Source organism: Tyto alba, unplaced genomic scaffold (assembly GCF_018691265.1).
Source record: "Tyto alba isolate M040663 unplaced genomic scaffold, T.alba_DEE_v4.0 Super-Scaffold_1000006, whole genome shotgun sequence".
In the NCBI taxonomy this organism is placed as follows: Eukaryota; Metazoa; Chordata; class Aves; order Strigiformes; family Tytonidae; genus Tyto; species Tyto alba.
The window spans coordinates 17283550-17301505 of record NW_024881272.1 but is presented as its reverse complement, the minus strand read 5'-3'; the positions used below and the strand labels follow the sequence as shown (position 1 = coordinate 17301505).

General features: G+C 40.5%; 1 protein-coding gene across 3 annotated transcripts in view; it reads right to left on the bottom strand.

Annotated features, from left to right (window-relative positions):
* The window catches only part of TGFBR3 (transforming growth factor beta receptor 3), a 124712-nt gene that overhangs the window by 60864 nt on the left and 45892 nt on the right, over positions 1-17956 (bottom strand). For all 3 annotated transcript variants that reach the window (XM_042805405.1, XM_042805415.1, XM_042805424.1), the window contains one exon: positions 13299-13483. In XM_042805405.1, the coding sequence (XP_042661339.1) occupies positions 13299-13483 (185 nt within the window). The remainder of the gene's footprint in view (positions 1-13298; positions 13484-17956) is intronic.

Genomic DNA, 17956 nt, shown 5'->3' with positions numbered 1-17956 from the left:
CAAATGGATTAGCATTGCCTGGACCTTCTCACCCACACTCTACAGAGATAATCAGATTGACTAAACAGCAGTTATAGCTCAACTGTGAAAATCATGGGAAAGATTCACCCCAGCATAATTCCACTGAAGCTACTGTCATTAAGACAGAGACTGATGTGGACCTTATAAAAAAGAATACTATTGCACAGTCTGCTGACCCTTATGATCTACCACACTGACTGGAAAACTGGGCTCCATAGAAAAGTAAGCAAGGGAACAGAAAGGTTGATACCCCACTGCGGTCTACAGCCCACTGCATGCTCTTCATTAAGTAGTACTCTCAGAAACCTTTGACTGAAGGGTGTTTGAAATCTCCTGGTTGTTTTTTTTTCTATTTGTCCTGCAACAGAGGCTAAATGTCAGGGTTCTCTGTGGTAGACACAGACAGCTCCCTTCCCAAAATGCTTACAAATCAAGACAAAGTTCTGCACCACATGTGCATGCCAGCACCCACTAACAAACTGTTTTGAAGTATGCATGATGTTCCCAGAAGGCTCCTTTAACATAAAGATGAATTATTAATGATTCAGAGGAGAAATGGCAGCCCCAATGCATGTGTTCAAGGGGAGAACTAAGCTAAGCTCCCTTCGTCATTAATGAGGGTGGAGCATTACCCCTGTGTTTGGCACCCGTTACACTCAAAGCAAAGCAATGTACTTGAATACACCATCTTTAACAAAGATCAAATGTTCACCCTCAGAACCAGCTTGAAAACCAACCTGCCCACCCACTGACACAGTAGTTGCATCTGACAGTCTGATGAAAGAGAGTCCATTAAGACAAAAGCCTAAGAGGTTGCAACATATTCAAATATTATCTGTAGTTCTCCCTCTAGTCTAAGTTATGGTACCTTTCTAGCCTAAAATTTTAAATGAACAAGCTGAGGATCTGCATAACAGGATGGAGGTACAGCATGTTTAGATCTCCTTATATGGATTTGTAATTCAGCTGATCCAGACAACAGACTAAAAAAGCAAATTACAAGTGAAATTTAGTGCTACAACATTATCAAATACATCATGTGTAAGACAAGTACCATATAGTACAGTGGCATGCTGTATGGAACTAAACATACACTCAGTACCTAGCAGCACTGTCATTTCTATCTGGTTCCTACCTGATGTTTTATTGCACCAGCAATACTTTCTCCTCAAAAGCGTAACAGTAGGCAACTGTGCCTGTAAGTTTTTACTGGAAACGCAGTGACTGAAGTGCCCATTCAGAAAGCACCACAGCTCACAGCATCAGAAAGTTCTGACGCAAGGAGACAATACCAAACAGTGCTCCTAACTTCATGAAAATGTTGGACCATTTCTGTCCACATCTCATTCACATAATTTATCTTCAGATAAAAATGTAGCCAGTTAATTTCTAATGTTCTAAAGTTGTTATTTTAAGCTAGAGCTGCCAAATGAGACTATGTTATATTAGATGCATTTATGCAAATACCTAGGTAATAAAAAAATCAGGACCAAAGCTATTCCTGATACAAATAACCTGGCAAATAGACAGGATAGTTATTGAAGTCCTATTTGCACTAGAAAGTGGCATTACTTTCAGAGTGCGAGAATAATAAAAGTGAAAAACTTGAGGCTTTATATAAGGACAGCTATGTTAGAACACAAAGGGTAGTAATTGTATTAGCATGTCATACTTACACTGAGGGAGCTACTTCTGTGACAATGATCTTAAAAGTATAACTCAAAGAGTTTACTGATAAATTTTACATAGAGATCACACACGTGTAAAATGCCTACTTTAGCTTTGTTTACATGAACAATACACGATCAAGCTTTCCCTGTGCATATATATTTCGATCTAGTTTTTATGTCTTCAGTGTTACCTCAAGCATTATATAGTTTGGAGAACATGAGTTCTCCTGAAAAATATTTTTCAAAAACTTCTGACAGCAGCAAAGAAAGCAGACAGTCTCTGTACAAGCATCTCTGCTCAGTTCTTCCAACCAAATGTAATCTTCACATACTATTCCCATTTTGGGCACCTACAAAGCAAAGGCTGCCCACAGTGACCAGCCCCACGGTTCACTCAATGGAAAGCCCATGCCTATCAGTGCAAGGCTGGATCCACTTCACCCACTCCTCCTGTGACCCAAACTAGATGCTCTGGCTCCCAAAGATTAAGTGAAACCATTTGTGCCCTCCCATCCTTCCACAAAGCAGTCGGGTTTCCCAGCACTTGAGATGTAAAAACATGATGTTTCACTCGGCGTTGCATAAATCAGTAGATGTCAATACTGTTCATGTGGCATATAATGAATCCTAAGGGGAAAGTCCTCCTTTTATACATCTTGTGGGAAAATTTCTTGTTGGCTTTAGATCTGTTTAAGGGTACCAGATCCATTCATGTAAGCTACAAGTACAGCATCTCCCCTACTGTTGTTAAGTGGCCTATTCACAAAACGGTATCACATCAGACTAAGTTTTACTTTAACAATTAAGTAAGAAGACTCACATGAAAAGGAAACATTTTCCCAGACAATATTCTATTCATCACTTACGTGTACATATATTGCAGATCTAAGCTGTTCTTTAGTGAATCAGCTTGGCTGCAAAGTAAGTTTAATTTTACACTAGCCTTCTGCCATTCCTAAACTATTACCAGATAGTTGTGTAACATCACGCTCAATGCCCTGAAAAAAAAGTGTGGTGGTGGGGTCACTGCTATGTTGGAGGATATATGAGTACCTACTAAAAAGCAGCTCCTGTCCCAAAGAAAATGTTTCTTAACCTGACAGATAAAAGACAAATTATAAACTTCTGCTGGGGACATTTTTCTTAAATGGATTTGGGGCATTCTGAGGAAATCTACATAGGCCTTTCCAGGAAGACACAAGTTTCTGCTGCCTGTATTTTCAGCAACTTAGATAGGTGCTAGCCACCCAACCAGAAATTACATAACTGCATTAAGGTACCACTACAGCATTGATACATTTCACCTCTCAACAGGTCTTGTTAGTGATAGCTCAGTATGATACTAAGTGTGGATTCAGAGACTCAGTGTTAGCACTATCTCATCTCTACGCAGCTCTCACGGTAGACGAGCAACTTCATAGTTCATCTCAACTGCAAAATGCCATGCAGTTGTAACATAGCACATGGTGTCATAAGAACATCATGGCAAAACTGGAATCTGAATACAGAATTTGCAAATCTCAGGGTAAATCCTGAACGGATGAACACCCTGCTTTCCACTGTTTCAAAAGCTGCAGGTGCAGAAGGAGAAGTGGCTGAGACAACGTGGCTTCACAAAGCAAGACAAGATTACAAACAAACATGAAATAGATGATGGAAAGACTTCAGGACAAAAGGTTATGTCATATGAAAGCCCCCACATATAAAACAATTTGTTCCTCACAGGTTTTGCAGCCAGACCACACATAGATCCAGATGACTGGAAAAAAGAAACATCATTCAACAGGTGTCTTTCAGAGAGGCACAGTCACACAGAGGACTGTAAAATGTGGAGTTCACATTTTTGTTGGACATGTAAAACTAAATTCTTGCTTTCCAAGCCAGGGTAAAGAACAGCATGTGTGCATGAGTCATGAAGAACTGAAAACCTAAGCAGCAGCACCAGATTTAGGAAACAGCTTTGTTTACTTTCTTATCAGTAATCCACCAGCCTGAGTAAAAGTTGGTGCAAGCGTGTGTCAGTAGTACATGCACTTGCAAATGGTATTAGAAATTAATTATAAAGGAAACTGCTTTCAGAAGATTAAAAGTAACTGTAACCAATACATTGTCTATCTACTCCCCTGGGGCAGGTCTTCATTCTTCCCAATTTTTTTCTATTTTCAAACTCCAAAAAATAATCAGAACTTTTACTCTCTGTACAAACAAAATATTATTTTGGGAATATTTCAAATAATTAATTTATGATACTGACTACATGAAAAAAAAACAAAACCACTAAGCCCTTAAGGAACCCAATTTTCTATTTAATCAGGCCTACCCATATAAGTAAGACTCCTCACATCTGTATACACTTGCAGAATCAAAGCTGTGAAAACTGACAAAATCCTCCAGAAGACATTACTGAGTCTATCATGCAAGTATTTTCTTGCACAATGATGACATTTCATGCATTTATCTACACTGTCTTGCTGATTCTTGCTTGAAAACAGATTTACTGAAGAAAATACTGGCTTGCCTTCCAACTAACAGTGTAAGAACGGACTGCTGCTCCCTGTGTGCAGTATTTTTCCATGTAGCTTCAGGTGCATTTTCAGTGTCCAGTTTACCTCATTGCAAGTATCACTTGAAAGCCAACTAGTGAAGGAAAGAAGGCATGTTCCAGTGGTCTATTCTGAAAAGATACCAACAAAGCAAGTGCCACTGTGCTTGTCTGCAAAACTAATGTCATACAGTCACATTTCCCAACAGGCTTCAAAACTTCACTTGCATATTCATGTGCACTAGCAGATCATGTCCATGAAGAAGAAATGAAGACTCTGCATCCTTGGGTGATGACAGACGAGTGAGTCAGACTTCAACCAGTCTTTAGGTTAGAGGATGCTACTTATCTTCAGAAAGGTGACAGATTTGAATACTTTTCCCTCACTGAGAGATCTGGGTCATCAGCAAACACTACTTCTCATCTAGAAACACTAACTAGTGCCACCATCATGTTTATCACATATGGTATGAGCTCCAATCATAATAAAAATATTTCTGTATTATAAATTGCCTTGGCAATTGTTAAAGAGACAATATCAGCTAAAAATTACCTATAATTCCTTTACACTTTTTCAAGCAATTTAAGTTTCAGATGTTTGTACTTCATGATGGTGCTATTTTCACATCTTCTCCTTTAAATAACAATTTCTACTACCATAGAAGTACTCTGTTTATGTTTTACAGGGAAAACAAGAGACTCTTCTAGAGAAACACAAACTTGAGTATATAAGCGTTATCAAAAGCATGATCTACATAAAAAACCCCAAACAATTAAAACACTGGTGGTTCTCACATCTTGCCACTGCAAGGTTTTACTTTTTCAGCTGATACAGGAGCATGGCTGTCAGGCACAGCAAACTCCACACAATTTATGTTGGAAATTTTCCTCGATTCTGGGAGGTTGGAGAACGACTTCATTAATTCCAGCTTTTGGTTCAGACACTCCAGAAAACAACATAAACATGACCACTCATGACAAGTGTTGCTCCAGCATCACACACACACACACAAGCCCAAAACTAGACTAGAACCTGCCTGCCCATCGAGTTTGCAATATAAACTGACTCCTGGAAATGTCTTCACTTCCTTAATTATCTTTTCTTGGGGAGAGTGGCTACAGATAAAGCAGTAATTTATAAATACTCCAAGGCATGTCAGATAGAAACTTTTGAGGAAGGAACTGGAGACCAAGAATGTGAATCACAGTTTACGATCAAAATCAACACACATGCATCTGCCTGAAAGAACATTTGAGTGCATATGCACAGTGTGCTTACACACATGTGAGCAGAGAGGGAGGAAGAAGAGTTCATCTAGTAAAGACAGCAGTAGCAGCCCAGTTTCTCTCTACAATCCTGCAACAGCACATCAGTACCTGCGGGCACTCACAGACAGGAAAAGAAGACAGGCCAATTCTCAGCTTCCAATGGGTCATTTTAAATAGCAGTCAGCAAAACCAAAAAATTTGAGCAATCTGAAAAGTCATTCTGACATTTTCCTCTTTGAACCTTTTAGCATTCTGTGGTGGGCCCTGGCATGGCTTCAGACACCATTCCAAGCAGCTCTCTGAAATTGTGAGCAAGTCTCACTTTCTGCACACAGCAAACAGTCCCGTTTCTAAAAACGAAAACGGAAAATACCAAGGGTTTGCACAGCACTTTCCAAGTCATGAGAAGTCACTGCTGCCTCTTTAAGGGTAGACATGCATCAAGCCACACTCCTGCAGGACAGCAGGCTCTGCACAAACAGGCTCCTCTGGCCCACACATGACTTCCTCTGGCAGTTCTGGTGGGCAGAACTTGAAATGATTGCCAAATCCAATGACCAGCAAATCCCAAGCTGGCTAAAAACAACCCATAAAAACTGCAGTCCAGAGCAAACAAGATAAAAAGCCACATTTAAAAAGGCTGGATTTTATGCAAGCACAGATGCTTCAAAGTGCTCGCAAAGAGAAGAGGGGGAAGAGGATTGTGAGAGCTGTTTAAGAAAGGGAGGCTGGGGTGGCTGTTGGTTTATTTGTTTTTTAAAACATGTCAACCAGTTGAAGCAATTAAGACATCAGTGTCATTTTAGTGTTTTAGCTGAATGGGAGTTGCAGCTTTCTGTAGACATGGCATCATCTGAGAAAGGCACTGAACAGTTAAAATTTCTGTGGAACACACCGCCGGTACCTTTAAGGCTTTACAAGGTCTATTGTGTGCTTTGCATTTACATTCAGTCCAGTACTCTGGAAGCCCAGAAAGGGCTCTTGGGAAAGGCTGTGGGGAAAGGGAGTCACAGCAGCCTGTGAAACCATCCTGGTGAGCCAGCAGAGCTACCACAGGCTGTGGGTAAAGCTTTGGAAAATAGCCAGGATAAAGAGATGAATTTGATGAGACTCCTGCTTTCCAAGGAACAAATATAGGGTGTTCCTGGAGTATGCCCGCCAGAGCATCGCTCAAACTGACTCTGAGGCCTCACTGGCCCAGAGCACTTTTGGAAACAGTAATTCATCTGGGCTTCCCACTCCTGATCTTCTGATGTGGGTCCCTTCCCTCACTCTTACAAGTGGTATGCAAAACACTGTGAAAGAAGACTGTGATAAAAAGCAGTAGTCAAGCTCAACCTTGACAGAGAGGCTTGCAGGTGGCCAAACTAATTTTCCATGGCCACTCTGCAGGTCCCAGTTGGACTGATAACATTGCCTCTGCGTGACTCTGTGAGCCACGGATCAATGAAGATCAAGCAATAAGAGGGCCAAAATGATCAAGCTGATCTCGGTGGGATCAGCATAATGGGGGAGCTGGCCTGCATATACGAGGTTGAAGCAAATCAAGTGTTGTGGAAAATCTGAATATTATGCACCCACCTAGACCCGGAGACAATATCTTGGTATGTTCACAGTGGCCCGCAAAAATATGCGGTACAACAGTAAATACTACTTCTTGGTAATGTAGGACAAGGAAAGATGAAAAGCCCCACTGAAACCCTGATGGCTGGGGAAGCTGATGGGGGTGAAGTGTAACATACGTTTCATAGAAAAACTGCAAAGCCAAGCACAGAAAGCACAGGGCAAGAATTCCCCAAACAGCAAAAGTTGCTTGCCAAACTACTCTGGAGTCTGTCAACTCCCAGTACTGCTTTGGGTGCCAGACTCCAACTGACACTCTCTCCTGAAAGACAATCTCTTGTTGGCTGATGAAGCTGGATGAGATTAGCCCAGACTTTCACCAACTCTCTCCCACATTGTAGTCTTCTTTTTAGGGTCGATCTTATCACATTTGGAATAAGACGCTTTGCCACCAAGTTTGCAGTACTCTCATCTGAAGCCTCACCTCTAATTTCTCCATCCTCAGAAAGACTAAGCATCTCCCCTACTTTCACCTCCTGTCCTTCATCCCCAGACAGACTGGGCAGCAACACAGCCACCTGCACCACTTTTCTCTCAAGCCATCTCACTATAGGTAGCTCATGCTGCTCCTGGTTCAAAACCCTGCATACACTTGCATTGCCACTTGTAAGTCTGCTGCCGTAGTTAAATATCCATTACTGCTGCCAAGCAAAGGTAGTCAGAAAGCGGAGAGGCAAGAACAGGAAAATACCCTTGCAATGTTCAGGTCCGGTCTGTACCTTGGCAGAAGCACAAGCATGGTGCTTTGTTTTATCTTTGAAAGCTTCTTCTAAAGCAGCAACTATTTTTTTAAAAACAAAGGCCTTTGGCCTACCAGAAGCACCAAACATACCCACATGCAGCAGCACTGGCTTCCCACCGTACCACAGTAAACAAGCAGAGGGCAGATGCAATGCAGCCTGGAAAACCAAGCAACTTGTCCTTTATTTCCCAGCCTAATTCTGCACCACAGTCTGGTCAGCTCACCAGAAACATCAAATTTGTCCAGCCAAGTGATTTGGCAGTGCACAGATCCAATATTAATGTTAGTGAAGTCTGTGATCTTGCTCAAAAGTTTAATCTCACAGAAGTAACAAGCTCTTTATTCTTGAGCCTCTTATTTTAGTATGAGTTTAGGACAGCATAGGTTAATGATGCAATTATTTTCATTTGTATTATTAACCCCAAGCTGCAGGGTGCTTCAAAATTTAAATCAAACTAGCCCGTCTTGTCAGTTTTAGAGCAGGTAGTCAAGTTGACACCGAGAGTTCAGCACTAAAAAGCCACAGTGGAAAAAGGATCTGACCTTTTTTTTCACTGTATGTAAGATCCCAAAGAGTCAGAAAACAGCTTAAGTGGACATTTACTTGGTACTAAACGGAAACTTGTTTTAACAAATATGCTTTTAGAGGAAAAAATAAACAAAATGGAATAAAATAAATGACTAGGTAGCAAAAACCTCACTAACTCCAGCCATCAAATAACAAACCTTGATATCCCTTCCTGCCTGCTGTTGGCACAAGACCTCCAGGCCCCTGACCATGGCTTTGGTGCAGCAGGTCAGCATGTTTAAACCATGCCCAGAAAGCGGCCCCTTTATCACAGCTGAATCTCAAGGCTCTGCCCAGATCTCTGGATGCCTGAGAATGAAACAAAACATTTTTCCCTGACGTAGCCCTGGGTAAGGCTGTTGTGGTATAAAGCTTCTGGAAACAGTTAAAATGAACACACTAGGAAATACCATAAATATGTAGAAAAATAGGCAAAATGAACCAGGTTTTCATCACCCGCATTGTCTAGCTCTTCGTAGTCCAAAATCGCAAAAACATTGTGACACAGAAGAATTATCCTGAATTCAGGATGCACTGTAAAGGTCAGAATGTAGAAATACATTATCAGTCGACTGTTTCAGAGTCTTTTCCTGTCTCATTTTTACAACTTCTGCAAGTATTTAAATATTGGATTAATTTAATTATTAATTTAATTATTAATTAAATAATTAAAAGTCATAAAATGATGGGCAAAATTATTTAAGTGGGTTGGCTCAGGAACCTGAGATACATCACTAGGAAGTACCTGGCTATTGTAATTAGCCTCCTCCACAGGAACTAACAGGCATTTTAAGATCAGGTTTTCTCTCAAAGGAAAATATTTTTTTATTTTGAAATTGTTGCCAAGTAACACTGATTAAACAGTGGGGAAAAAGTCTGTCAAATTTTTACAGCCTCAGTGGTGGTAATCAAAATTATAAAAATAAAGATGAGTCCTTCATCTTCCTGCCTTCATTTCACATAATGCATGTTAAACATCTGTATCAGGCATACCATCTTAAAGCTATTGAGGATGAGGATGTCAATGAAAACAATAGTGAATCCACTGCCAGGAACTCTGATTCCATGTATTCATATGTATTCAATCCTAAGTATTCACATGAGATTAATTTTATATGCCCCTGCACTCCCGTTAGCTATTTCAATTGTGGCTGTGTGCCTGAAGCAGCTCAGGGAAATTCAACTGACAGGTATAATAAAAGAATCCTCCATTAATTTAGGATGTGATAATATATATATCTAGGACTGACTTTCATCTTAAAATAATTTTTTTTAATACACATTTTCTTGGGTGCAAATCTCCTAGAATTTCAAAGAGCTTTTGCTAACAACAGTTCTTTCTCATTAACAGAACAAGCAGCTCCATGAGAAAGCAACTATCTTTTTCTAAAAACTGGGAAGCTGAAGCAGTGAAGTTACCAAGAGCCAAAGAGAAAATTATTGTAAGAGTTCAGTAGTTCCTGGCTTTCAGCTGAGACCCAGATCAGTACAGAAATGCACACATGCACTCACTTCCCCAGGAATATTTGATCAAATAAAACAAACAAAAAAGGCTTGCATTTTTCATGCCAAGTTCAATATAAACACTTGTGGCTATTACATGCACCCGTATTCTATTTCCTATGATAAAGCATAGCCAATATGAATTGTGATAAAACACATTTCTAAGAAATATTTGAAAAATATTGGAACTTTGGGGTTCTTACTTGAAGAAAGTGTCTTCACAGTCTCAACAAATGAGATGTCACTCCAATAGGGATTAACGAAGTAAAATACAAACAAATTATTTGAAGATCACAGATATGATTACAGCATTTCATGATATGACCTTATATTTCCCAGATTTCAGCCTTAACATGAGTGCTAAATTACTGACATAGTTTTGCAAAGTTTGTTCAGAATACATAATCCTATACGTTTCCAGTCCACCTTTTTTTTTTTTTTTTTTTTTTTTTTCAGTTTACAGGGAAGAAAAAGCATCCAAATCCTACTAATCTTTACAGAAAGGCCTGCATGTGTTACAGGGGGAACATATGCCCCTGCATCAGCCACCCCTCCTATGTTTAAACTTGTAAATGTTTGTTTTCTGTATATTCTACACAAGTGTCAAAGTAAGTTAAATTAATGCATACATGTATGTTCCATATTTATGAGAACGAGGATAACTGCACAAGTATGTTTAATGCATGAGCACTCCAAGGAATTTGTTAGGGGAAGTTTACACTCCTCCCAGCAAGTCAGGAATGTGTAATTTAGCAGCATCTAGCACAGGGCAGGTTAAAAACAAAACAAAACCTGACCTCCTCCCCCAAAGCAAGCCTTCACTTAAAGGTTTTCAGATCTTGCATTCCATGTTATCAGAACTTCAGCTGACCTCTGAACAAATGTGTGATTTACTTTAAACATGCTTTCAGTGCTGCTGAATCTAAGTAATGTACTATCAAACAAAAATACTGGTTTTATTCTGGAGTATACTGGAAATACTGTATGACAAACAAATCTCTACCTTTGCTATCAGCATTTGCAGGCAACAGGAAATACCTCAGCTGGTAAATCAAACTAATGTAACTTGAGGTGATGGGTACATTCTACTTTAAGACAAAAGGCCACTTGGAGTTGGTTTTCACAATAATGGAAAAGATAACATTTTCTCTGCTTTGTTTTCCAAGTCTGATCCTATAAGTAAAATCCGATCTTTCCAAGATGTTTACACTCTTTTGCTCGACACTGTCGCCTGCAAGCCTTGCTCCAGCTTCCTGTGCATTTTTAGAGCAGCCATCTCCAAGGGCTGTGACTAGAAGGTGGTTGGGAGATGGGAGGAAGAGACCAAGGGCTACAAATTGTGAGATATATTCTGTGCCCTACATTTCCATATACTGCAGACTACACAGAAGACATCTTGGGACAAACTGCTTTCTTACCGTAAGAGGAGGCACAAGCAGCCTCTTTCTGCTAGACAGCAACTATTCTTATTAAAAGCCAAGTATTTAAATGTTCTATCCCTCTGTCAAGGTGATTAGACAACAGTGACAGCCTTCAACCTTGTGCATGCATGACTAGCTCACCTTGTGTGTGCACACAACTGCAGAAACTGCACTGCTACACAAGTAGCGCTAGGAGCATCGAACCAGGGGGAAATTCGGTTTTATGCAAATGTGCACTTTGCAGTTGATTCATTCTGGTCTCTCAGGAGATACAAACTCCAGATGTAGCCTGCTTCATCCCATCCCTGGCACCCTTCAGTAACTAAGAAGTTACAAGTTGCCACTATACCATGTCTCCACAGCAAGGGCACTCTTCTGCCTGTTTTCAACAGAAGTTGTGATTACCTTGTGAGATCTATCCCTCATACCAAATTTGTCTATGACTTGCCAATGAATTTAAAGGTTCCTGGGTGATGAGAGGGGCATTGACAAATACACAGCAGAATCACGTAAGGCTGTTTAGTTTCCATAAGAAACTGTGATTTAAAAAAAAAAAAAAAAAAAAAAAGAGATAGATTCCAACTACAATTTGGTTTTCAGGCACAGAGACCTGGTTGTACCTACACTTTTTTCAGGCATCCACAATGCACTCATGAGGCTGATAACCCAGTGCCTAGCAAATTAAGAGATGCTTTAAAAAACAACACAAAAAAAAACAACCCAAACCAAAATTAATATAAAAAAATCTGTTCCTCATTCCCAGCTCCACAAAAAATAAAAGAATGTAATTTTTCTATTCATTTTGTTAAAGTTGAACAATACCTGACACTTTTGATTAAGGGCAGTCAATGAGATGCCTACTGAAAAAATAATAAATAACTTTTTCATCATACACTAGACATTTCAGACAGTGTATACTGAAAATGAGCACAACAGCTGAAGTTCCATGGATAAATACAATACACATTGAGCTGAACACACACAAACCCAACAAGGCTGCTATTGAAGTCAGTGGAAAGACTTTGATTATGGCCAAGACTATCTGCCTTTATTTAAATCACTAGAAAAGACTCCACTTAAAAGTTCTTTCAGCACAGATTTAGACCCGCTTTTTCTAAGCTTCCGCCTGCTAGATCATCATCATTGTTCTCTCATTACAAATTCTGCTAATTATGTGCACGCATGCTGCTCTCACAGGATGCAGTAGTACTAAGGATTTGTGCATGTAATACTGCAAGAACATGAACTAAGAAGCTCAGCTGTCATGGCATGTGATGTTTTCTTTTCACTTCGGCACTCTGTTTTGATGTGGTTTGAGAGTAAACAATAGTACTGCACAACTTAACATCAAAAATTTTCTTCTGCTGTTGCTTTCAGAGCAGCTAAAGTTCTTGCCAGTCCATCTGAGTGCAACGCACATAAATAAGTAATTGGACTGTGCTTAAGTACTACCATAGTCAGCAACACTTGCTTTCTGTATGGCACTTCCCCCTCCGTGAAGCATTAAGGATGTACTACAGGGGTAAAAGAATCTGAACTTAAATGTTTGTTTATAGTGGTCATGGCAGGGATCCAAAGGTATTCATGTTAATTTACAACACATTTAGGTAAACGACCTGCTTTTGAAGGCAGCCAATTCTGTAAAGGCCTCTTGTAGATCAAAATCTGTTTCTTATTTCCTTTGACCACCCCGCCACCTTTTTTAAGTATATTTCATGGTAGTGAAAGGTGATGGAGAGTGGCTGGATATGGAAGTGGTTTAACTCATATAACATGAAAAGCATAGGTAGACAGTATCCACGCAAATAGTGCATGCTTCTTTGTAGTCTTTCTAGCCACAATTCAGAAATAACTTTATTCAGCAAATTAATGGAGAACAATCCCATTTGCAGACACACTTGTAGCCAGGGATCTGGACAAAAAGTAATTTCCCCATTACCTCTCTTTCATGATGGCCAAGACCCTCATCGGGATTTCTGAGATTGAGGACATGCACCTCTTGCGGCAGGCCTGTTGTGCCTCGGCTTGCACAGCCAGATAAGACCGTAAAACTCTCCAATAAGGCATGGACCGGGTGTGAATTATTAACAGGTGATAAGACACATTCACTTGTAGGCACAGGACCTGCAGAGGAAGACACAGATGCACGTCACTTGGAGAAAAAAGCAATACATAGATTACACCTCTCAAATAATGATCATCCTTTTGGTCACAGATCCCACGGGAACATAAGCAGAGGCTTTGTATTTGTACTCCACATAATTAAAACATTTATTTCTATTGCCCTTTTAAGTTCTCCTGAATATGCTGAACCAGTATCATTGGTTCATTTCTTTCTGAATGTCTGAATTTATAGTATGAAGTCCAAGGTTGAAAGTCTTGTCTTTACCAGGGAGGAAACGAAGGATAAAAGAGAAAAGAAGACATAAAAATCCCCAAAGAAATAAAAACAAAGCTGACTGGTGGGAGGAATTGGTTCATCTTAGATGTGAATTATTTATGTCAAACATTGTTATCTCCAAACATTGAAAAATGTAATCATGTATATATAACAATGAAAAGTTAATCTCTAGTACAAAGGTAATTACATCAGGAAGGATTTGGGTGAGTTGGATTTGTTGCTTTTGAAGCAGTGCTGATTTATAGTGAACGTCATTCAAATACACTGTACAAAACAGCAGGCATCTGTCACATGATAAAATGAAATGTTTGTTTACTGAGTCTATTTTGTGTCTGACAGCAATTATCTACACTGATAACAGATATCTAGTCCAAAACAGAGTGTACACCCTTTCAAATAATCACCACAGCATGATGTAGTGCCACACTCTTATATAGTACGTGAGACAGTGTGATGTGATATAGCAAGATAGCACAAAAAACTGAAACATACAGAGCAGTTTACATTTAAACTATATCTCAGGAAACTAAAGCAAGACAAATATTTATGAAAAGCAGTTCTGCTTTTCCAAAACGGCTCAAACCCACCCCTGACAGTAACAGATACAGTATGTTTTTGATTCAGAAGGTCACAGGAGAACCTAATTGACTTAACCCCTAATTTGCACCAAAGTGACTGAGATAAGAATCAGACTCACATGAACCAGTTAGTTCAGAGGCTGCAAGGCATAAAAGAGAAATATAAGCTAGAAGCATGGATTTTCTTTTTCAGATAGCATACAACTGCAATTGAAGTAAAACGCTCCTTTCAAAAAATGCTTAAAATTAAAGAAAATCCTCAACTGATCAAATTGCTGTATCTGGTTTTGTGTAGTCTACATCCAGCTGTTGTAGCACTAGAGAACATTTGACTTCAGTGCACACATTTGTTTAATTATATTAACACCGACCTACACTCTGCTGGTTAAAAAGAGCTCGCTCAAGATGCACTTAACAGCTGGCCGTTTAGAAGTCAGAGAGTCCATCTTAAAACAGACTATCTGGAAAAAGCAAAGCCCCTGAGCACAGGGAGATTTCAGAGAGATTTCCTCAGTGCCTCGGGCCCTGCGTGCCTTGTCCTGCCACAGGGGCCGTTCCTGAAACCCACCGGTGCATAGTATATATCCTGCCAGCTCCCACACAACAGGAATATTTGTCAAAAGCAATGCTCAAGGCATAAATTAGACATGCCTGTGCTTGGGGTACAGAGGATAAACAAACTTTCTGCTCTCTAGCTGAGGAGCCTGGTAGCAGCACTAACCACCGGCTTGGAGGATGTGAGATTTATCTGGGTTTTTTTAATTCCTTGTTAAGAATATGCATACAACTTGGTTTAAAAAAAAAAAAGAAGTGTATTGAAAAGTTGCCCGTTGTAACGGTTGAAGAAATGTGTAGAATTTGTAGCAATAACACAACCAGCAGAGAAGCTTTATTTTTCTGATGTACAAGTGCAGATCAGAGAATGTGCTAATCAATTAACTCAGTCACTGACGTGTAAATCCTGCAGCAGACCCCATTATACAACCTGTACAAAAAACATTTCTAAACTCAACAAGCACTTCTTGGGCTGGGGAACAAACTGAGAACCAAGGAGCACTTGTTCATTGAATTGTTTCTCGCAGACTAGAATGGAGTTGACATTTGTTAAGATGCTTCTATTGTAACATACACACTAAGAACAAGGTGCAAGACTCAGAACAGGGCAGAAATAGAGTTGCTGACAAAAAAGTGTGCTTTCCTTAGCAAAGGTTCAGGAGAAAGAGCTAATAGAGCCCCCTCAGCAGGATTCCCTTGTGAACGCCCATTTCCATGCAGTAAATCTGCCAATCCTCCCCTTCATCCTTCATCTGGTCTTTATTCTGTACAAATTTGCCACATTAGAGGAGAAGACATCTGAATGTTCCTCTTGTTTCCTACAAGGACATATCCACATGAAGAAGATAGGGACTGGTATGTTCAGGCTGTAACTGCCTCCCTCGAAGGCACCTCAAGTGCACATTAACACACCCTCCTTTCAATGCCCTCCGTTCTGCTTGATGGGCAAGATGGAAATACTCCCAGAGGGAGCAGAAGTTCACACCCTGGATGGCTGCGCGCAGCTGAGCTTATCCACACAGTGAAGAGCAGACCGAGGCATGCCCACTCTGCCCGTGCTCCGTCCCACCGGGCATGGGCCAGGCCTCCTGCAGAAACTCCATCACCCTGCTGGCAGCAAACCCATGCAGCTGTACCAGCCTTAAGCAGGGCTTCTTAAGCAAGGCTTATTGGCATAGGCCCACTCTCACACCAGCACAGTCACATGGGGTCCGGACGTGTGCTGGCCTGTGTCACTTCTGTCAGCTCTGTTTTGAAGGAAGGGGTGCACATAGTTGCTCTAAACTGCTCAGTATAAGAAACCAACGTTTTGGGGGAGTCTGTTTGGAGTATGGAGCATTTGGCAGCATTACTTCAAGCCCAGCCTCATGAGTGACCGAGATAGAACCCTTGAAATTTTAACTGAAGATCAGAGTATCTACCGGAGGCTGGTTCCACTGCATTCAGACCATGTATGCTGTACGACTGCCCACATACATGGAATGATGGTGGGGTAAATGCCAGAGGGGTTACTCCAGATGTTGCATTTTTTATGAGTTTCACATAGGTGCCTTGTGTAGCTATGTCCTGGGCCCACACTACCCTTCCTAGGAACTCCAGACTCTCCTGAACATTATCTCTCTTAAATGTGCTGGCAGTACCAAAGAGCAGTCTTCATGCACTGAAATTTGCCTGTTTGGCCAATCACTAAATTGGATGTAGTGCCATGCCCAGGATATGCTTGCATGCCTGGAGGTAGTACCCAGTGAAAAGAAAACATTTCTAGATCATGAAGTCCACTGATGCCCAGCCTGTACATGGAACAGGACAACTCCTTCCATCACCTTCTCTCCATTTAGGCTATATTTCAGTATATTCTTACACTGCACACACCCCAGCACTGCCTGAGCTATTCACTAAACATTCGTTAACAACATTTCTTTCCAACATTTCCTACTGCACCTTCAGATCTGTTCCTGTCAAAGTCAGGTAGGTGCTGCTCTGAAGCACTGTCACTCCAGGAGGAGCAGCAAGAGCTCTCCTCTTTCCAAGTCAGCTGCTCTTGCTCTTCTTGGCTCTCACAGACTCCTCCTGCTTATCTTTCTTCCTTCCTGCCACTTTCCTCTGGAAAGCTAGTTACTTCCCTTAGGTAGTTTAAATCCTACAAAAATTTACCACTCTGAGAAAACAAACAAAAAGCCCTTTCTGTGACACTACTAATCTGATTTTTTATCACCTCTGCACCACCTCCTTGTATTTGAAAGCCAACACAAAACCACAGCCTCACCCTGCCTGGGCTTTACTGCTCTGCCCTGCACAAATACAAGGATCAGGCTCTGCCATCTTCCCGTTTCTGCCCCACACCCTACTTCTGCATCAGCGACATTGACATCCTCCAAAATTCACTACCATCACCGCTTAAGGGCCAGTTCATCCAATTAATGTGTCAAGATTGCCTCATCAGCTCCAAACACAGACACTCGCTTGCATCTCACCCCCATCAAACTGTCAGAGTCAAAAGTATCTTCCAATTTACACATCTTAGTGCAGCTACAAGCCTTTAGTCCCTCCTCTGCTAAGAATGTAAGTGCCCATGCACAGCCACTGTTGGGCTTTTGTTTAACTTTGGTGCATGTATCCATTTAACCTTGTTAGCAAATCCTGGCTCTTACCACAATCAAATTTTAGTTGCTTAATGCCTGCAAAGCCTTTTGAAGATGGAAAGCAGGTCAGGCAGTTTTATAAGAATCGCTTATTATGTATATGTTTTATGATAGCAAATGTTCAGTGAATTTAGAATTCTAGAGAATGGTTTAGTATTGAATTATTTTCCACTTCCAATTAATAAGAATATTTTAAAGGAACTCTTAGTGCAGACCCAACCTTGTTTGATACTAACATCTGGAACACATTCTATACAATTTCAACATTCTTGTTTCCCATATCATCCATGCTACTAATGAGTAACATGTGTTCTGCTGTAAGAAAGTAGCAAAAATGGGAGTAAGACACTAGAGGGGATAATATAGCAACCCAAGACCAACTCATAAATGCGATGGATTTTATTCAAATAGTAAAGGCCAA